The sequence below is a fragment of the Lissotriton helveticus genome, chromosome 4_1 (genome assembly GCF_964261635.1).
Source record: "Lissotriton helveticus chromosome 4_1, aLisHel1.1, whole genome shotgun sequence".
Classification (NCBI taxonomy): Eukaryota; Metazoa; Chordata; class Amphibia; order Caudata; family Salamandridae; genus Lissotriton; species Lissotriton helveticus.
In genome coordinates this window covers 103,271,721-103,294,423 of record NC_136063.1, presented here as the reverse complement: position 1 = coordinate 103,294,423, position 22,703 = coordinate 103,271,721, and the positions used below count along the sequence as shown (strand labels likewise).

Below are 22,703 nucleotides of genomic sequence, written 5' to 3'. Positions count from 1 at the left end.
GACGGCGATGCTTCACATCTATGTGCAGTTAATCTTCTAAACGTGGTAATCCAACTTTCACCTACGATGCTAGACGATTTTTTCTCAACAGACTTAGAAGATTTCATGTTTTCTCCAAGCCCTAAAATAGACTTTTGATTTTTGTACACAGTGTTCTGAGAGACTTTGAATTTGACCATCATTTTTCAAAACAAGGTACTATCTTTGGAACTCTTTTTCCTATGATAAATTTATTTTTCCAAATTTGTATTTTTTCATTTTTTAGGCACAAGTAATCTGCTTATAGTAGAACTATTCATAGAGAACAAGATTTCTTTGAGTACTTCCAGTGACAATATTTGACCTTGTCCACATACAAACAGTTTTATGTAATCTGACATGAATTGGTTTCGGCACCTTTTTCTTCTGTATTTACAAGCCATTTCATAAATGTATATTTTGGTGATTCATTCAGGTAGCATTCAAATGTCAACAACTATGCTTCGAATGAAACATTGCTTTAAATGCGTACAGCACCTATGCTTATTTTTGTGTACAACCGGTACCAATGCATTTTTTAATATGTTTGGGTGGGATTTAACACTTCATGTGTAGATATGTTTTAGATATGTTTCAACATGTTTAGAATTTAGTATCGGCGTACATAAGAAAGTGGAGTGGTGTCTTGTTTGATTTTAGATTCCGAATGAATTTCCCGATTCATGCCCTTATATAGGTACAATTCACATTGCCCATATATAGGCATAGAAATTCAGTCCTTATTTAGGCATAGTCCATGCTGCCCAAATACAGGCATGGCTGCTTCCATCCATTCATCTACGTCACAACGATTTCTATGAAACCCAGACTTTTACGCTGTTAGGGACATCCCCTTGCTTGGATATAGATTTCTCCAAGAACTCATTTATTCTGCATGAACATCTATTCCTTAGGGGTTCATTCATGACGTTCATATGCCGCTCTTTACATCAAAGCTAGCATTCCTAAACACCTTCAAGGTATAAATATACCTTCACTTGCTATGGCAAAGCACGGTGTGGTTCGGTGCAGTTCGACTACCTACTTGCACGACGCAGCTCGCTAGAGCAAGTGCTGAAGGAAGCCAACTCTCCAGCTGACGCACTGACCATAAGCTGTCATCCTCCTGCCGAGAATCCAGCTCCAGAGTTTCTGACTCCCCTTGTGGGGTGTTGGGAAATTGAGTCCGTGAAAGAGATACCTACCTCTCTCATTCTAAGGTATGGAGCTGAATAGAACCTAGAGAAACCTTTAGCATAGGTTTAGTTTTTGCCAAGAATTGCCAAAGACAGCACCTGCTTCTTCCCTCGTACTAGACCTAGGTTCGGTACACTGGGGGAGGCATATTTTAGAAGCACCAATTGAGTATTTTCGGTTGTGTTGTTTATGTATGTATTTTTACATGTCATAGCAACAGACAATGCTATTACAGTATTATTTTATATCACTGTTTACGATGTACGCATTATACTTTGCATTCTGTCTAACGATTGTAGAAGTTCACCTCTCGTGCGTAAGAAAGAAGACTGTTCAATAAACCCTTTAATTGAGACACATGTCTCTCTATTTCTGTGCAAACTCTGTAGAAACGAAGCATGCACGATTGACTGAGTGAAATAGTTATCTATTGTTTCCACGACGCTGAAGATATGTTTCGACTCTAAGGGAAACAAAGTTGTCATGTTTATGCGGTTGTCAGAAACTAATTCCTTCTTGTTTACTCGAGAAAGTTTCTAGTGACCTCTGAGTTAGCTAGCACACACAATTAAGTTTAGTATACTCGAAAGAGACATACTGACCTCAGTCCTATGTCGAATCTATAGTGTATATTATTCCAATGCGCAGAGCCTATTGGGAATATACGAACTACACTACACCCAGGGCGTGTGGGGGGGGGGGGCTGCATGCCCTCGCAAAGAATGAAAAAAGCCCCAGGGAGGAGGCGGTCCCCGGGGCTCCGGGGGCCCCCGCTATACAATTTGACAAGGCCCCCGTGACCTGGCCCATCCGGGGGCTTAAAAATAACAAAGCGCGGAAGGCCGCGCTTCATTTTTTATAATTTTCTCTGCCAGATTTGCGACCCCAGGGCAAATTTGACCAATTCTTTTCGTTTTTTTAATTCTTTTTTGGTCCTTGGGTTTTTTGTAGGACCCCCTGAGCAGGCCTAATGGGTCAGGGTCTTTCTACCCTGCCCCCTTGTCTTGATTTTCAACCTCTTTTTCGCTATTTTCTTGTGACTCGGTTTTACCGAGTCACAAGATGGCTGCTAACACTTCCTGGTTTGAAGTATTGACAGCCAATTAGAATGAAGCTCATGCTCGGGAGGGTTTGCGACTTCTCCTCTGTGCTCAGATATCGAAAATGTTTCTTTTTTAAATTTCTCTGGAACTACTGAACGGATTTACAGCATTTAAAAAAAGGGCTCTTTCTGAACCAAGATCTACCTTTTTGCCAAATTTGGTCTAATTCCGTTCAGCAGTTCAGGCTGTAGCTTTGTCTGAAAGTTCCTGTGGAAATTAACATGGGGAAAATGCATTTTGGGACCCCCTTTTTTCTCTGCACCCGCTCGACGAATCACCCCAAAACTTTCAAGACAGGAGCTGACCGGAGCGGGCCACTAGTTTTGAAGATTTTGTGAAGATTCGTCAAACGACGTCAAAGTTATTGGGAAAACAAAAAACGCTTTTTGAATAGAAACAAGGTCCTAACTGTAACTACCTACTGGCGACCGCCAGTAGGTAATATATATATATATATATATATATATATATATATATATATATATATATATATATATATATATATATATATATAACCTACTGGCGATAGCTAGTAGATATATATAGTTAGGACCTAGCTACCATATGAAATCCGCAACATTCTATTGGGAATATCTTTGGCGCCGGTTGAGGAATTTGCGTGTAATTTTCCGAAATTTTGGCCAGCTCCGCTGCGCTCCTTCCCTGAAAGTTTCGGGGGGATTCGTGAAGTGGGGGCTGAGAAAAAAGGGGGGTCCCAAAACGTGTTTTCCCCATGTTAATTTCCATAGGATGTTCTGACAAGGGTACAGCCCGAACCGCTGAACGGAATTACACCAAACTTGGCAAAATTGTAGGGACTGGTACGCAGAAGTGCCTTTGCTATATTTGGTGAAAATTGCTCCAGTGGTTTTTATGACAATTAACTTCAAAAACACATATATATCTGGGCGGAGCCTAACCACACATCTCATCGTGAGATCTGATTGGCTGTCAGCACTTCATCCAAGAAGTGTTGGCAGCCATCTTGGGACCAATATATATGATAGCACCTCATTAAAAAGCATTGTAGTTAACAGAGGGTTTTAGGACTTTAGTTACATTATAAATCATTTGTTGATGGTACCATACTCATTTTAGGAATTGTGGTGTGTTCTAAGGTGATTTTACCATGTGAAAAACCCTTCTGCTGGGATATCATGAATCATGTTTGAAAGAAAACTATTATCTCATGCTTTTCCCACAGTGGTTTGGAAGGGGATCTATAAGCTAAACTGAAAGCATATTTTCTGTAAATCCACATTATCTTTCTCAGTCATGTGAGCATGAAGTCTGACATTCTCAGTAAAACATGTACATCCAACAAGGACAGAGACTGTCAGTTGATTCCTTTGTGTTCTACTGCAGCCTCCTAGAGTGTTCTAAAGAACAACTAGAGCGCTAACAGTCCTACGTATTACAAAGGTATGGCACACCTGAAGCCATCTTGATTAGAATAAAGTGGTAACTCTTAAAACATTTAATTTAAAAAGGAACAAAATGAGGGGATATATTTTGCCATAGAAAGTATGATTAGTGCTGCAGAAAGAAACATTAGGGCACATTTTGAGTGACTTCCCAAATCCTCTTCTATTTCATTAAAAAATTCTGACATGCAGTCTCCCAAGATGGCCACCAGAGACAAAAGAGCCCAAATGTAGCCCAAATATCACCTAGATGTAGCCCAAGTATAGCCCAATGACAGAATGTCCCAGAGTGTTCTAAAGAACAACTAGAGCGCTAACAGTCTTACTTATGACAAAAGTATGGCACACCAGAAGCCATCTTGATTGGAATGAAGTGATAAGGAACAAAATGAGGGGGTTCATTTTGCCATAGAAAGTATGATTAGCAGCAGACTTCCCTAGTGAGCAGTAGCTTTACTACAGTGATCTAATGAGCAACTAGAGTGCTATCATTCAGAATTTATGGCAAATGTGTGACACATCTGAATGCCTTCTTGATGGAACCAAAGTAAACAAGCATTGAAAATGCAATAGATCTCGCCCTCGTTTAAGTTAAAGCCATTCTGTTTGTAATGAGGTGGCTTTTTAGCTTTGCTTTTATTAGTGTTTTTAAAACTTTCATGTAAATAACATGCATATGTATGCATATATGTATATGTATGCATGCATTTATATTTGTATTTATAAAGATATGCAGATTATATATGTTTATATATGTATGTGTATTACCTACTGGCGGTCGCCAGTAGGTATATATAGTTAGGATTTTTTCTCTATGGGATTTTTGAAAATTCTATGTCTAATAACTTTGGCGTTTGTGGACGGAATTGGCTGAAATTTTCAGGAAAATGGAACATTTTGTTTCTGAGCAGCCCCTGAAAATTTGGGAGGGGGTTCGTCAAGGGGGGCCGAGAAAAAAGGGGGGTCCCAAAACGTGTTTTTAACATTGAGTTTTCCATAGGGCGGTTGGCCTCACTTTTAGCCCGAACGGCTGAATGGATTTGCACGAAACTTGGCAAAATTGTAGGGACTGGTAGCCCGATGTGCCTTTGCTGGGTCTCAATATATGTGTTCCAGTGGATTTTGAGAAATTAACGTTCAAAAAAAGATATATATCTGTAACAGCGGACCAGGCAGCGCTCCGGTTCGCGGACTTTACGCGTTACGGAGCTTTGTGAAGCGAAGCTGATTGGTTCTCCGGCGTCTGTAAACATTCCAAACAGTCCATAGCGGCCGCCATCTTGTCTCTCGGTAGGATCGAGAGACAAGAGGAGGCCAAAGCGAAGGGGCAAATGACCATAAGGGGGCATAGTAGATCCTCCCTGACCCTCTAGGTTTGATGTGGAGGTTTTAAAAGGGCCCCGCGGGGCAAAAAAAAAAAAAAATAATAATAATAATCGAACGGCTGAATGGATTTGCACGAAACTTGGCAAAATTGTAGGGACTGGTAGCCCGATGTGCCTTTGCTAGGTCTCAATATATGTGCTCCAGTGGATTTTGAGAAATTAACGTTCAAAAAAAGATATATATCTGTAACAGCGCTCCGCTTCGCGTACTTTTCGCGTTACGGAGCTTTGCGAAGCTGATTGGTTCTCCGGCGTCTGTAAACATTCCAAACAGTCCGTAGTGGCCGCCATCTTGTCTCTCGGTAGGATCGAGAGACAAGAGGAGGCCAAAGCGAAGGGGCAAATGACCATAAGGGGGCATAGTAGATCCTCCCTGACCTCTTAGGTTTGATGTACCATTTTGCCAAGTTTGGTGTAATTCCGTTCAGCCATTCAGGCTGTAGACGTATCTAAATGTCCTATGGAAAATTGCATGGGGAAAACACATTTGAAAGTGTTGAAATTTAGAACCAATTAAAATGTTACTTTGGTTTTGTATTTGTGTGTGATGAAAGTTAATTGGTTATGTATATATCTAAAATGAGAAGAAACCACAGCCATTTTGTGATACTACTGTCTGAGGTACATTTGTGAGGAATTTTTGGTGGTCAATTGCTGGTGTTTGATTTACACAGTACTAACACTTCTCCTACTTTTAAAAAGGTGAGTTTTTAATTTGTAAGGGGAACTATGTTGTACACTTGAAGATAATTTGAAAAATGTTTTCTGTTATTTATTTACAGTCCTTCTGTTATACTAAATACTTGATAAAGTTAGTTTTATATTATGTATTACTAAAAACGATAAATGAAAGTGATTATTTTTTTCTGCAATTTACAGCAAGCAATTTCAAAATAAAATGGCTCACAATGAAGAGACCGTGGCAATTTCTTTTGAATTATCCACTACATGTATTGAAATTGAGAGCACCAATAATGAAATATTGTCACAAGGAGGAGATGACTTGAATGATTTTTTGGATCAATCTGTTGATGGCGAATTTATCGAATGTTTGGAGACCATAGAGTTAGAAGAATCATCATTGCAGACTTTTCATGAGGAGATTCCAGATGAGATGATTGAAGAGGAAATTCCTGATGAGGACATGTTACTAGTTCTTTCAAATTTTGAAAATTCAGAAGAATAAATTTATATTTAGAAATCAAAAATTGTTTGAGACATTATTCATTTTTATTTTTAATTTATGAGGTTGTAGCGAAGTGATTGTAGTATAAAATGAGACTTATAGTATAGAGTGCAACATTTTTATGTTACATGGTAAGTTTACTCATATTTACTTTCCTTCTCCCACTATATTATCTCCAATGTGTATTTGACATCTCTTCTTCATCTCCGGCCTCCTTTCTCTCACTGTCTGTCTCTGATGCATCTTATCGCTGCCATTTTGTGTAATTACAGAAGAGAGTAAAAAAAAATAGTTCGGAACGTGAAAAGGGGGCAAAGTAGAGTACCCCTCACCTCCTAGGCCTTCTCAGGCGGTCCCAAAAGGATCAGTTTCTGCTTTCCTGAGAGATTATGGTATGAGTTCCATATACCACAATAACTTGCATTACAACATGCAAGATATCTATCTCCTATTACCAACTTTTGGAGATATTCGCGCTAAGCGCGAATATCTCCAAAAACTAACACCTGCCCTGAGCAGTTCTTAGCCATGTTATCCAATGGGAGGTGGATAACATGGCTAAGAGCATTAGCTCGGTAATGCATGAATATCGCTGACTTTTTAGCGATATTCATGCATTGCGGCCGTTTTTTATCGCATTTGCGATAAACCTTGATAATAGCAAGGTTTATCTTCGATAATTTCTGACGATGCTTAGCGGTAAAAAATTCGTTGCTAAGCATCGTTAGCGATAAATATCGCTTAACTTTGGTAATATGCACCAACGTCTGTTAACGTTCGATTCGAAGGAAATGAGGAAGTGTTGAAAAACATTGTCTGCGCCATCTTGCCTTTTTTGAAATGCCACACTTTTGTCGTGCACGGCAGCCATTTTAGATGCCTTGACCAGACCCACTCTCTGCACGCTGTCGATCCTTAGCATGGCTCCCCACCTTCGCAAGCATCTTCCCCAGGCACTGGTCACCCCCGCTCTCTGTGTTATGCATGGGCAATAAACCTCCCCCCATCTGCGCTGCTCTTCCTTGAGAATCACACTCTGTGCCCGCCCGACACCTCCCTTTCGCCCTATTCACTACAGCACCCTCTGACACTCCTCTTCCTCTGTGTCCGATTGTCCAGGCTATCAGCTAGCCCTGCAGATGTAGTTCATGGCCCCAGCTGTAAAGAATCACCCCTCTTCAAAGGAGTTATAGTAGATCAAGGCCCACACCCGATGAGATCCGTCACACCACACGTGTTCCTACTATCTGAAAACCATCCTGTATTGTGATTGGGGAGGGGACCGAGCCTGAAGCGGAAGATTCCAGGGATGACTCTTTGTACATCAAAGTTTTTACAATTATGTGTCATATTAAAAATATATAGCACTCCAACAAAGTAGTAGGATTATAAAACTTTAATAACTTATAAATATATACAACAAAACAAAAACAGTAAAAACATTTAAACAACGAAGAGACCGTGGCAATTTCTTTTGAATTATCCAATACATTATATATATATATATATATATATATATATATTCACTGAAAAAACCATAGGTTATAGACCATAAATAGTTAGGAATAAGCATTTACAAAACCTTGAAAATTCAGTGAAAAAACCATAGGTTATAGACCATATATAGTTAGGAATTAGCATTTACAAAAACTTATTTTACTCACACAAAACCATTGATATTCCATATATAGTTAGTTGCACTAACTATATATCGCGCACCCGCAATCCACTGCTGATGATGTCACATATTACATCATTCATGACATGGTCAGTGACATCACTGATGACATCACTGATGACATCTCAAATGACATCACTGATGACATCACTGATGACAACATCCAGTGACTGTATGTTTCTGTAAAGTTAAAATATGTCTTACATATTGAAGAATGAGTGGATGTATAAGTGTCTAAATAAAAGATTTAGTAGGTGCGTGACTGACTGTATGAGTGAGTGATTAAATGTGTCTCACTGAGTGCAAAGGTTAGTGACTAAACTGTCTTAATTTGTGCATCATTATGTCTGTTGTTCTGTAAACTGCTGCATGTGTTGATCAGTAGCTATATGAGTAACTATATGGGTTATTGATTGATTGTCCAAGTATTTGTATGAGTGTGTGTGTGGCTGGCTGGGAGATGTGTGACTCTGTGCAGATCAATGTGTACTTGTATCAATGATTATATAAGAGAGTAAGTATGTGTTAGTATATGTTTGAAAATGTAAGGTACTCTATGTTTAAATGGAAAATGGAAAAAATAGAAAATGGAAGTGTGATTGATTCTTTACAGGACTGACTAGGTGTATGAGTAACTCCATGGATGAGTGGCAGAGTGTGAGTGTCTGTATAGGTGTATGAGTGCATATGATAGTGTTGTAAAGATGAGTGATTGTATGTATGAATGATTGTATGGGTGAATGAGTGAATGTGTGTGTAAACATAGGAATCAGTGAGTGCGTATGTAGTAACTAGTATTGGTGTGTCAATGGTTTAAAAAATTATATTCTGTATTTAACACTGGGTGTAACAGAGGTTATATTAAAGTGTGAAGAGATGCATTGTATTGTCACATGAATGATATCATCAGTGATGTGACCATTAATGTCAAATGAGATGTCATCAGTGATGTCATCAGTGATGTCATTTGAGATGTCATCAGTGATGTCATCAGTGATGTCACTGACCGTGTCATGAATGATGTAATATGTGACATCATCAGCAGTGGATTGCGGGTGCGCAATATATAGTTAGTGCAACTAACTATATATGGAATATCAATGGTTTTGTGTGAGTAAAATAAGGTTTTGTAAATGCTAATTCCTAACTATATATGGTCTATAACCTATGGTTTTTTCACTGAATATATATATACACATCCATAAATGCATATGCATATATATATATGTGTATATGTGTGCGTGTAGAGAGAGGTAGAGAGGTAGAGGTGTAGAGTTAGAGAGGTAGAGGTAGAGGTAGAGAGGTAGAGACTAGTAGAGAGAGAAGTAGCGAGAGGTAGAGAGGTAGAGAGAAGAGAGTGAGTAATAGAGTAGAGAGTGAGTAGTAGAGAGCAGTAGAGAGAGTAGCAGAGAGTGAGTAGTAGAGAGTAGTAGAGTGAATAGTAGAGTGATTAGTAGAGAGTAGTAGAGAGTGAGTAGTAGAGAGTAGTTGAGAATAAGTAGTAGAGTGAGTAGTAGAGAGCAGTAGAGAGTGAGTAGTAGAGAGTAGTAAAGAGTGAGTAGTAGAGAGTAGTAGAGAGTGAGTAGCAGAGAGAGAGAATAGTAGAGAGTAGTAGAGAGTGAGTAGTAGAGAGTAGTAGAGAGAGAGTAGTAGAGAGTGAGTAGTAGAGAGTGAGTAGTAGAGTGAGTAGTAGAGAGTAGTAGAGAGTGAAGAGTAGAGAGTGAGTAGTAGATAGTGAGTAGTAAAGAGTGAGTAGTAGAGAGAGAGTAGTAGAGAGTGAGTAGTAGAGAGTAGAGAGTAGTAGAGAGTGAGTAATAGAGAGTAGTAGATAGTGAGTAGTAGGGAGTGAGTAGTAGAGAGAGAGTAGTAGAGAGTAGTAGAGTAGTAGAGAATGAGTAGTAGAGAGTGAGTATTAGAGAGTAGTGGAGTAGTAGAGAGTAAGTAGTAGAGAGTGGTGGAGAATATTCCAAAGTTTGGCACAGCACCACTTGCACAATAAGTCCAATAAAATCATATCACTTAGAGTCCTTATTGAAGCGCTGAATCTTGGTGTATATTCAAATGCTTTTATTTTCCTTCCGTTTATGTACCACAGCCAGCTGACGCGTTTCGTTCTGTACAACAGAACTTCTTCAGGGCGTTCTTATTTCCTTCAAGTTATGTCGGTATCCTGTTGTCATATAACTAGATATTTCTTCCAAATGTTAGACGAGACGTAAGTACATTCTTATTCAAAGTGACTAGGTATCAATTTTACCCACACAATTCAGGCAGACTTGAGTAATTTATAGCATCCTCAAAGTCAGTCTTTCAAAAATTCCAAAGTATAGGACATGATAATCCAAATCCAAATGTTTCTCAAGAAAAGTCATTTTCAATCGTTCGGAATTTCGGCAGGTATGACCCAGGGATCCCCAGTATGCAAGGGGAATTAGTCCCCCCTCTGCAAACGCGCCAGTGGCCTGCGTTGCAGAGAGGTGTAAAAAGAGCCTCATTACACCTCTGTGCAATGCAGCCCCCTGGCGCATACTGGAAGTTCCAGGTGGGCTAGTTGGCCCCCAGGGACCCCTAGTATGCAAGGGGAATTAGTTCCCCCTCTTCAAACATGCACGGGGGCTGCGTTGCAGAGAGGTGTAAAAAAGGGTGAGGCCTCATTACACCTCTTTGCAATGCAGCCCCCTGGCGCATACTGGAGGCTCCTGGTGGGCTAGTTGGCCCCCAGGGACCCCCAGTATGCAAGGGGAATTAGTTCCCCCTCAGCAAACACGCCAGGGGGCTGCGTTGCAGAGAGGTGTAACAAGGGGCATAGCCTCATTACACCTCTGCAATGCAGCCCCCTGGCACATACTGGAGGTTTAAGGTGGGCTAGTTGGCCCCCCGGGGCCCCCAGTATGCAAGGGAAATTAGTTCCCCCTCTTCAAACATGCACGGGGGCTGCGTTGCAGAGAGGTGTAAAAAGGGGCGTGGCTTCATTACACCTCTCTGCAATGCAATCCCCTGGCGCATACTGGAGATTCCTGGTGGGCTTTCAGGTCTTATATAGTTAGGAATTAGCATTAAAAAAACTTTGAAATTCACTGAAAAAAACATAGGTTTCAGGCCTTATATAGTTAGGAATTAGCATTTAAAAAACCTTGCAAATTCACTGAAAAAACCATAGGTTTCAGGCCTTATATAGTTAGGAATTAGCATTTAAAAAACCTTTGAAATTCATTGAAAAAACCATAGGTTTCAGGCCTTATATAGTTAGGAATTAGCATTTAAAAAACCTTTAAAATTCACTCAAAAAACTATAAGTTTTAGGGGTGTTATAGTTAGCTGAACATTTCACTCGTACAAAACCATTGAAATTGCTCCTATATAGTTAGTTGTACTAACTATATTTCGCGCACCCGCAATCTACTGCTGATGATGTCACATATTACATCATTCATGACATGGTCAATGACATCACTGATGACATCTCAAATGACATCACTGAAGACATCACTGATGACATCATCCACGTGACAATCACATACACCTTTTCATACACTAGTAAAATATTTCATCACTCTTTGTAAAATAAAGAGTATCATATTTGAATCCATTGTTACAGCAATACAAGTATCTAAAAACCCACTCGGTGATTTTAGTTGTATACACACATCTAATCACTTACCTGTAGATTTACTCATACATGCTGTCAATGAACAATAGAACACTATCAAAAATACTTATACACCTAAATCGACATTACACACCAGCACACATACTATACACATATGAAGTCATCCTACTCACTTATGCAAACAATGGATCATACTTACATATTTACTTAGCTACACACTTATACAAACACACCTTCATCTATTCATTTAGATAGTAAGTCATACTTAGTGAATTATCAAATCATTATTACAAGTATAAAGTTATCCATACAGTCACTCACACAATCATTGAGTCTTATGTATACTTATTTATATACAACAACTGACACATACACTGCCTTTTATTTTTCTAGTTTGTTGGAAATGTACCATTGAGAAATATATTTGCTCATCACCACACCCATAAAGATATTCACTCACCCAAACAACTGTTAGAACATGTAGTTTTAACTTCATATATCTAGTGAATCAACTATTCACACATCTTTGGGCAGTCACACACCCCCCACCGAACCACACACACATTCACTCTCCCATACAAATACTCAGTTAACTAATTAATAACTAATACAGACTTTCACATAGCTAGTAACCAACTGGAGAACCAGTTTACACAACAACTGACAAAGTGATACAGATATTCAAACAGTTTAGTCACTATCCACTATATTTAGTGAGACACTATAAATTGGTCAAGTAAACAGTCAATTACACTGCTACTAAATCCTGCATCCAAATATTTATTTTTATATATCCACTCATTCTTCAATGCAAATTGCTATATATATAATGCATATTTAAATAACGAAGCAAACCACAGTCAGTGGATGATGGCATCAGTGATGTCATCAGTGATGTCATTTGAGATGTCATCAGTGATGTCATGAATGATGTAATATGTGACATTATCAGCAGTGGATTGCGGGTGCGCGGAATATAGTTAGTACAACTAACTATATAGGAGCAATTTCAATGGTTTTGTATGAGTGAAATGTCCAGCTAACTATAGCACCCCTAAAACTTATAGTTTTTTGAGTGAATTTTAAAGGTTTTTTAAATGCAAATTCCTAACTATATAAGGCCTGAAACCTATGTTTTTTTCAGTGAATTATATATATATATATATATATATATATATATATATATATATATATATATATATATACATATAACCCAATATTAGGCACTCCCACATGCAGTAGTGCCGCCGCAGGCTTCTGAGCAGAACTTTGAGCCCTTGCACTTATTTCTTTTACACATTAAGCCCTGCAAGTAACATGTTTCTTCAGTGAACTTAACCTACTACAAGAACCTGCATAAGTATGTGATATTACAAATGATGTATCTGATGTGATGAGGGTTCCCCTTCACACAATGAGTGGAGTAGAGCACTCAACACAGCTGACCTGGTTGAAATATTTGTGATTTTTGGTATGAATGACAGGCTTCAATAAACATAATCCTGCTAAACTGTGATATATTTGTCATCTATGCTGCCTTTCCTCTCCATTTTAGTGAATACAATGCCAGCATTCGTTCCAGACTGCAGGAAGAGGACATAATGAGCCAGGATGAGGTTCCCCTAATTCGTAACCTCTGGTCATTACCACTGAACGATCGATGGAGACTGTACAGGTAATTTACGCAGTCTCCCTTGTCTCTCTTGTGTTTGGACCAGTGGCCCTCTGGTGCTTCCTTGAAATCCTCTCCTTGAGATATTTTGTCATTTGATTTTCCTGTGTATGGGAAGCAGGGCTTTAAATGGGCAGGCACATTCAGGGACTCAGTACTTGCATTTCTTGTATTTGAAAGGGTGCATACCTGCACATCAGTAAGATTGCAGTACTTTTTTACAGGAGAGTACTACTCAGGTCCTCTCCGACAGTGAGTACCTGCAGTTTTATATTTAAATTTGAGGCACTGGTGGGGACACAGTAACACTATATTCCACAGAAGTGACGTTATTTAGGAAAGCTCTTGTACCTGATGTCACAGCTGTAAAGAACAAAATGACCTCCAAGTAACGTTTTTGTATCTCTCTGCCCTAGCTGGGTGATTGTTAGTAATTTTGAGTTGTTCATCACTTCACAAGAAACAAACACTAACAATTTTAACAAAGTGGTGTACCTCATGGGAATCATCGCTATCTGTGGCAGATGTCATCACTCTTATAGGCTTAAGAAATCCCAGCATGCCAAATGCTCCTGGGCCCACCACACTTTCTCCCGAAGAATGTAATCCATCAGCACCATTCTCGCACATCCATCCTGAATGCCTGCACCTCTTCTGTGACCTCCCGAGACTCTTAGAAACACATTACTGTCCTGTCATTGCTAAAGGAACCCTCCACGAACATTTCAACGCTCGCCAACTGCAGCCCAATCTCCCTACTACCATTTCCGGGTCTTAGACGGAATCATCAACTGACACCTCCTCGAGTACTGCAACAACCACCAAATCCTTGACACCAGTCTGTCTGGCTTCAGACCCAATCACAGTACAGAAACTGTCTTCATCACTGCCACTGATGACGTCCTCGTGACTCTGGACAGAGGAGACATAGCAGCCCTCATCCTTCTCTTCTTGGACCTCCTCTTGGACCTCTCTGGAGAAATTGACACACTCTCTAACCCCATCCTCATCAAACGCCTGCACAATATTGGAATCCATGGTCCCACACTTCATTGGATCTGCTCTTTCCTGACCCAAAGGATCCAGCAAGTGAGTCTGGCACTGTACACCTGGATGCCCACGATCTCATATGCGGAGTTCCTCAATCATCCTTCCTTAGCCTGACTCTTTACAAGGCATATATGTTCCCTCTAGTCAACATTTTCCACTCTCACAATATCAATGTCCTCTCCTACGCAGTCGACACACAACTCATTTTCTCCCTCACAGAAAAGACACCCAGAACCCAGATCAAGTTCAGTGCCTGCATGACTGAAATCGCCCGCTGGATGAAGACCAACTTCCTAAAGATGAACACCGACAAGACTCAAATTGTGATCTTCGGGAAGAGGACTTCACTGTAGGACTCCACCAGGTGGCTAACATGAGCTAGGACTGTCACCCCCTACCACCACCCATGCGAGAACCTTGGTATCGTCATTGACAGCAAACTCAACATGACCACCCATGTCAATACCGTCACCGATTCATGCCTCTATACCCTGGAAATGCTGAAGAAGATTGTCAAATGGCTCAGAATCAGCACCTGTAAAACCGTCATGCATGCCCTCGTCACAGGCAAGCTAGACTACCGGAGCACCCTGTATGCCAGGATCAAAAAACCCACCAGACGGCTGCATATAATCCAGAAATCAGCTGCCATAATCACTCTCAACCTCCTCTGACACATTCACATCACACCACACTTTAAGGAGCTCCAGTGGCTCCCCATACACAAATTAGCACAATTCAAACTCTTCACCCGCACTTTCAAGGCACTACATAACACAGGCCTTGCATACATCAACAATCACATATGCCAGACTCCTCTACTTGGCTAGATGTTTACCCGCATAAATCCCACGTATACAGAAAACCTGATCCAGCCGCTGAGCCTTCTTCTTCATGGATCCTAAAGCGTAGAATGACCTACCACATTACATTAGAGCTTCCTCCTTACTGCTTGAGTTTCTCAAGAAGCTGGCTTTTCAAATAGTCCCACTAGGCCTTAGGTTTGGCTAGGCTAACACCCAATTCTCACCATGATAACCTCCCGGGCGATAGTGCCCTCTACAAATCTGCAAAACATAACTGGCCAAAAAACATGACCGGCTTAGGGTGTCACACATGCAGCTGTGATTTCTACACATATGTGATCTGCAAGTTTCTGTCTGTCTCACAGCAGGCAGCTTCAAATATAATATCTACTGACTAATAGCTTTCCGACCACTAAAGAATAAATCAAATGCATGTGAAGAACTTTGTTGCCTCCCAAAATATCTGCCTTGTGTTGTTTATCTATTCATATTATTCATTTTCTTTACATTATGCAACCTTTAGTCCAGCATTTATTATGGAAGAAATAATTCAAACCACAAAACTCTAAAAAGAAATCAGTACTACATAAACTGCTCAACTCCTGACAACTTGAATCCTTTTTACATCAAACTGTGTGTGCCACCCTACTGCACAGTCATGTGGGTCTGCTGTTGCATATTATCATGTGCCTGCATTGTGTATGCACATCCCTCTATACCTCTAATGCACAACACCTGGTACCTTTGAACTGTACAGCCCTCCGTGCTCACTTCATGCATGGAACCCAGTGTTCCCTTGGTGTGCACGACCCAAGGCTCAAATCATGCACAACAAGTGCTCTTGTGAGGCTATTGTGAGGCACATCACCCATTTTTTTTTTGTTGGAATATCTTTTATTACATTTCTTATTAGGATTGCATAACTTATCAAAGAATTTACAGTGGAGACATATCTAAAAAAATCGCGGTCATACAAAGGTATATGTTGGCAACAACAGTTTGCTGTAATGTCATTACTTGCTAAATATCATTTGCGGATCAGGTGTACCTAAAAAAACAATTAGCCAAGAAATGGTGTGGTCACATAAAGGTAATAAGAAGAACATCATCCAAAGGGAATCAATGCCACTTCTTCAAAGGTGCCGGTAGGCTTTGAAAGCATATGAAACAAGAAAAGAAAATGCATTGCATACATGGCATCGCAATGTATCTAATCATGTGCATCAATATCCAGTGGTTCCGCTGCAATGGCAGGCTCACTGTCATGTTCATCGGGAAAACGTGCCTGTCCACCAGGCCACAGTGCCACTACAACTGATCCCATTCGGACACTCATTAGGGCAGGCTCAGCGTAGTGTGGTTGTCATTCGATATTCAAAACAATATACTTGTTTTTCAGAACTTTTCACCATAAAATGAGAAACAATGACATCATAAAACGTGAAAAATCAGAAGCAAACAAACAAAAGAGTGGCTGGTCGTTTGTGCTGTGCTATCGCTAATGTGAGATATCCAATGCGCAGTGCGGCTGTCCCATGAAGCAGGGGGGGGGACACGCAGGTGGCTCGGTTCAAGGGGGAGGAGGGGGGGCGAGGCAGGCACAAGAAGGGGGGACAGGGGGGCCCAAAGGGGGCAACTACGGCTTCCGCTCTGGTACGGCGGGAGCGGTACAAAAGGGGGTGGTGATGGACGGAGCATCTGAACCAATCAAACACTCACACCCAGTCAAAAGATCTGGGTTTGATCCATCACCGTTCTTTAGCCCACTCTGCCACCCCAGTTCAGACATGGCTATATGCAAATCAGTCTGACCCTGTGCCTCATGGGAACAGTCCAGCCTGAACTGCCAAGCCATGCCTTCCCTGGACCGGAAACAAGCTTCCGAGGACCGGTTTCTGACATTACAGCCGTCTTCAGCCCAGGTTGCTTGAATCCAGTGGCAAAGTGAGCAAGGGACTCACGTCTGAGCATACCCTGCCACACTTATGGCGGCCAAAGCGGTACAAAAGGGGGTGGTGATGGACGGAGCATCTGAACCAATCAAACACTCACACCCAGTCAAAAGATCTGGGTTTGATCCATCACCGTTCTTTAGCCCACTCTGCCACCCCAGTTCAGACATGGCTATATGCAAATCAGTCTGACCCTGTGCCCTATGGGAACAGTCCAGCCCGAACTGCCAAGCCATGCTTTCCCTGGACCGGAAACAAGCTTCCGAGGACCGGTTTCTGGCATTACAGCCTTCTTCAGCCCGGCGCTAATGGTACGGCGGGAGCCATATTTGTCTGGTTGCGTTGTGTGAGCGCGTCTCGTTTGCTCCGGCACAGCCTTTACCCACGCCGGGGTCCAAGTGCAGGACTGCAGTGCTGGACCACATCTGGAGTTAGCGTAATAGCCGAGAGTCGAGTCAGGTGAGGTGCGTCTAAGTGTTTCCACTCTGAAGGCATGCCCGGTGAATAGCGGCCAAGGTGTCGTCCCAGGTCTGGGCAATGGGATATGCTCAGAGTCCCGCCGTTTCTTACCTGTGCAAGGCTGTGCTTTCTGCTCTTGCCCAATTATCAAAGGAGCTGCGCCAATATGCCACCTGGGGGGGTTTACTGGTCTTCCAGCGTTTAGTGATGAGCCTTTTTGCCGTTATCAAACCAAGGTCCCAAAATCTAGCGGGAACTCTTGTCAGCTTCGTCCTTTTGTATAGACCTAGTATGCATGTTCCCCATGTGTGTTGCAGTTCACCACCCACTCCCGCAGCCAATGAGGCAGACACCGCTCGCCAGTAAGTATGCAGTGAGGGGCAGGACCGGAGCATGTGCAATAAGCCTGCATCGACTAGCCCACATCTCGAGCATGCAGACGTGGTAATTCTGAAATAGCGATTGATCTTGTCTGGGGATGAATATGCGCGATGTATAATGTAGAATTGGATAGTTTTAAAGCGGGAATTGCGTGGAATATTAGTTGCGCCAGCCAGCACTATCGCCCACTCCCTATTAGTCCACTCTCGACCCCTGTCCTCCGCCCACCTGTCCTGCAAGCGCTGGGAAGAAAATTGTGTGTGGATGTGGAGGGCCTGCGCCAGTCAATGCACCACATGGGACCCGTTCCCCATCACTTGCAAGTATTGTATCAGCAGATGGGTTGGTGGTTCATCAGAGAGGTCACCCCAGGCCTGTACCAGCATGCACATGAGTGTTGCGTGTGTTAAAAACTGTACTGCTATTTGAGGCGTGCTTGGCCTCCTGCTGTTCCCTCTCTCTTCCTCTTTCTCTCTCTCTTCTCTTATTTGCTTTCCCTTCCTTGGTCTTTCTATTCTTCCCTTTCCTCTGGACTGGTGGGTGGTGGGATGGGGATGGGGTGGCGACTGCTGTCTGGGTGGGGGGAGTGGACTCTTTGGCGACTTCCTGTGGTCTCCTTTTCTTGCATTGGTGGGAGCGGGGCACGTGGGCGGATCTTGCTCGACGTTTGCTATGGCTGCGACTGTCCCTAATACCTTGAAGGTCTTATAACTTAACGTTAAGGGCCTGAATTCCCCTAATAAGCGCAAACAGGTTTGGCGCTACCTCCTCCAACAGCAACCTGACATTATTTATCTTCAGGAAACTCATTTACTGCAGGGGGACACACACCGCATGGCCCACCCCAAGTACCCTCTTCAGTTCTGGGCGGCAGCGGACACTAAAACTGCAGGGGTGGCCATATTGTGCAGAGCTGGCTTCAGGCGGGGGGACTCCCGGCCCTATAAGAGTGGGGATCGGCGCTTCCTCATGGTTACGGTATGTGCGGGAAGGCGCAGCCTCACCTTATGCAATGTGTATGCTCCTAACCAGTTACAAGACCGCTATCTCCAGACATTATTAAGGGCGCAGATACCCTGCGGAGACCCGCACTTGATACTGGGTGGGGACTTCAACCTAGTGTGGGAATCGGACTTGGATCGATGTGGTACTACCTCCAACGCTTCAGGGGTGATGTCTGCTGCCCTGCGCAAGCAGATTGCAGACTTAGGACTGCTTGATGTGTGGCGCTATCATAACCCGGACCTTAGAGATTACTCCTTCTATTCGCATACCCATAGGTCTTACTCCCGTTTCGATTATCTCTTTGCGTCGCTGGAGTTGCTCCGAGACACGCTGGGTGCTTCCATTTCGGACATTTCACTGTCGGATCACGCTCATGTTGAAATGCATCTTCTGGACCCGGCGGTACGTCCCATGCGTGTCTCCCGTTGGTCTCTCCCGCCGGGTGTCCTCCGAGATGCTGACGATGTAGATAGCATCCGGGAGGCCATAGGCGCCTACTTCGCTTCCAACGACACCCCGGACATGCCTTTCCCAGTGGTTTGGGATGCCTTCAAGGCCACGATTCGGGGCCACATCACCACACTGGCGATTGCACGCAGGTGTGCTGCCAGCAAACTGGAGGCTGAGTTGGCAGCGGATATTAAGAAAGCCGAGATGCAGGACCGGGAACGGTCGTCTCGAGACACTAGGAGGAGATTGGCCACTCTTAGGGGGCAACTCAGACTGCTGCGCACAAACAAGGCGGAAGGTGCCCTGTTGGCCTTGAAGCAAAGGTACTTTGAAGGTGGCGACAAGGTAGGCCGATTACTGGCGGGAAGGCTGAGAGCACGTGCTGCCAAGGCCCACATAACTAGTGTCCAACTGCAGGACGGATCGAAAGTGGTTACGGAGACATCCAAACAGGCCGCGTTTATGGACTACTATACATCCCTGTATAGGAGTGAGCCTGTATCGGTAGACGCGATAGCAGCCGTTCTCGACGATTATGAGGGGCAGCGGATACCACCTGGGGACGCGACTGTGCTGGAAAACCTCATTACAGAAGACGAGGTCACAACGGCGATTAAGAACTTATCCCTGGGGAAAACGCCGGGCCCAGATGGCTTGCCGTTATCTTTCTATCGCACATTTCAGGCCCAGTTACGGCCTCACCTCCTCAGGTTGTTCAACTCTTTCTCAGATGAGGTGGGTCCATCCCCTGACATGGGCATGGCGGAGATAGCGTTAATCCCGAAACCCGGGAAAGACCCCGCACTGTGCACGTCCTACCGCCCTATCGCCTTGCTTAATACGGATCTCAAAATATACACTAAGATCCTCGCCCAACGCTTAGATCCGTATATGCAGTGGTTCGTGGACCCCGACCAGGTTGGCTTTATCCACGATCGCCAGGGGGCGGACAACGTGCGCAAACTTGCGCACCTTGTAGGGAAAGCGCGGCATTGGAAAATCCCGGCCTGCCTTCTCTCGCTGGACGCAGAGAAGGCGTTTGATCGGGTGGACTGGGCCTTCCTCAGGGCAGTACTTCGTAAGCTCGGGCTGGGTCCAACGATGATTGCTAGGATTATGGCTCCATACATAGGGCCCCACGCTCGCATTCGAGTCAATGGTGCCTTAACGCAGCCCTTAGCGATTCACAGGGGCACTAGACAGGGGTGCCCCCTCTCACCCCTCCTATTTGCTCTAGCAGTGGAACCCCTTGCGGAGCTTATACGGCGCGACTCGAACATTCACGGGATAGCACATGGGGGACGGGACAACAAGGTGGCGATGTTTGCGGACGATCTGATCCTTACCCTCACGTGCCCGCGAGACTCCCTACCGGCTGTCCATAGGGCGCTTTGTCTCTTCGAAAGTGCCTCCGGCCTCAAGATCAACCACGACAAGTCCTGGGCCCTGAACCTTACCATCCCGGCGGAAGACCTTTCCACCCTGAGAGGGATTGTGCCCTACCAGTGGGCTGAGCACCATATTAAATACTTGGGTCTCACCCTGACCCCCTCCCTCGATGACTGGAGTTCTGTTAATTGGCGGACCTGCCGAAAGGAGGTCTTAGACGATCTGCGGCGGTGGAAACCCCTGATGCTGTCCTGGTTAGGCCGCCTCCACGCAGTCAAAATGTCGAGCCTTCCCAAAATCCTGTACGTGTTTCAATGCCTCCCCACTCCAATACCGTTGCACTGCATACGAAGTTTGCAACGTGAGCTCATATCCTTCATCTGGGGTGGCAAGCGCCCCCGTTTTTCCCAGAAAATCCTCATGGCTCCGCGCGACGGGGGGGGACTAGCCTGTCCCAACTTGGTACACTACTATTGGGCCGCACACCTCCGATTTGTGATAGAATGGGGAGTCATGGAAAGTGAAAAAGGGTGGCTACACATGGACAGGGCGGTGACGGGACGCACTGTTTGGGACCTGCCTTGGCTCCACCGAGCGGCCCGCTCTAGAAGTGCGTACCTGGCAGTGCCCACAAAAACGGTACTGGACATCTGGGACGCCACTGCCGTCTCCAGGGGCCTTACTACGTTCCCATCCCTGCATACCCCCATAGCGGCAAATCCTCACTTTCCGCCGGCCCATCAAACCCGGGCATTTGAGAACTGGGTACAGGAGGACTGTCGGGTGCTTTGCGACCTGTTCGACGGGGGCTCTTTTAAATCGTTCAGTCAATGCTGTGAGGAGTTTCGCTTGCAGCCTGCAGCGCGGTTGCATTACGACCAACTGCGACACTGGGCTTCTCAAGATAGTGTATATCGGGCGGCTACACGCGCCTTCACCCCCTTCGAACGTTTGGCCCGCACCCTTGGGGGTTTGAAGCGATTGATCTCCCAGATCTATCACATCCTACAGCACCCGCCACTCATGCCCACTCACCCGTATCAGCGTCGATGGCAGATGGCGGTCGATACGGATATCACGCCTTCACAATGGGAAGCGGTGTGGAGAGATATCCCCAAGGTGTATCGGAGCATCCCGCAGAGAGAGAGCGCATATAAACTTTTGACCCAATGGTATTACACTCCCCTGCGACTTCACAAGATGTTCCCCAATGTCTCGCCATTATGCTGGAGGTGTCGGGCTGCGACGGGGGACTTTGTGCACATATGGTGGGCGTGTCCGCTCCTCACCGTCTTCTGGAAGGAGGTCCTTAGCCACATCAGGGGGGTACTGGGGTTCCCTTTGCCTGAAGCCATAGGCACGATCCTGCTGGGTGTCAGACCATCTAACCTTAAGGCCCTCACCCGTAATGACTGGATTGTAACGTTACAGATGCTAGGTGCGGCCAAGCACTCATAGCCTTGTATTGGAAGAAGACTGAAACACCTCCCATAACATCCTGGTTTGTGCGGCTGTGGCACGTCTTGGCAATGGAGCTCCTTACGGCGCGACTCCAGATGCGCCACACCCGTTTTGAGGCAGTTTGGAAGCCCCTGGTGCGCTACTTGTGCTCTATGGAGCATGCACGACACATGCCCACTAGACTCAGGACCCTACATCTCTTTGAGGATGCTATTGTCCCTACAGATCCTACTAGGTTGCTTACATAGGCAACTCCTGTAACACCTGAGCCCCGGAGGCTGGCCCTCACTGCCTAGTGCTGTTTTCCATCCACGGACCAGCCCACCACACCTGCTAGCATGATCCCTTCTCTATCTCCTGTTTCTGGCTTGCTTCCTCTTCACTTTCCACTTTTCTCTTTCCTCTGTAGCTCCTTTCTCTTTTCAAGAACCCCTGTTGGGTCATTAGTACGTAATGGGCTTGTTGCTCCCTTATTTC

The 22,703-nt window shown here is 44.1% G+C and overlaps 1 protein-coding gene across 2 annotated transcripts in view; it reads left to right on the top strand.

Annotated features, from left to right (window-relative positions):
• The window catches only part of LOC144828401 (NFX1-type zinc finger-containing protein 1-like), a 1,040,362-nt gene that overhangs the window by 823,301 nt on the left and 194,358 nt on the right, over nt 1–22,703 (top strand). For both annotated transcript variants that reach the window (XM_078686524.1, XM_078686523.1), the window contains exon 19: nt 13,157–13,276. In XM_078686524.1, coding sequence (XP_078542650.1) covers nt 13,157–13,276 — 120 coding nt within the window. The remainder of the gene's footprint in view (nt 1–13,156; nt 13,277–22,703) is intronic.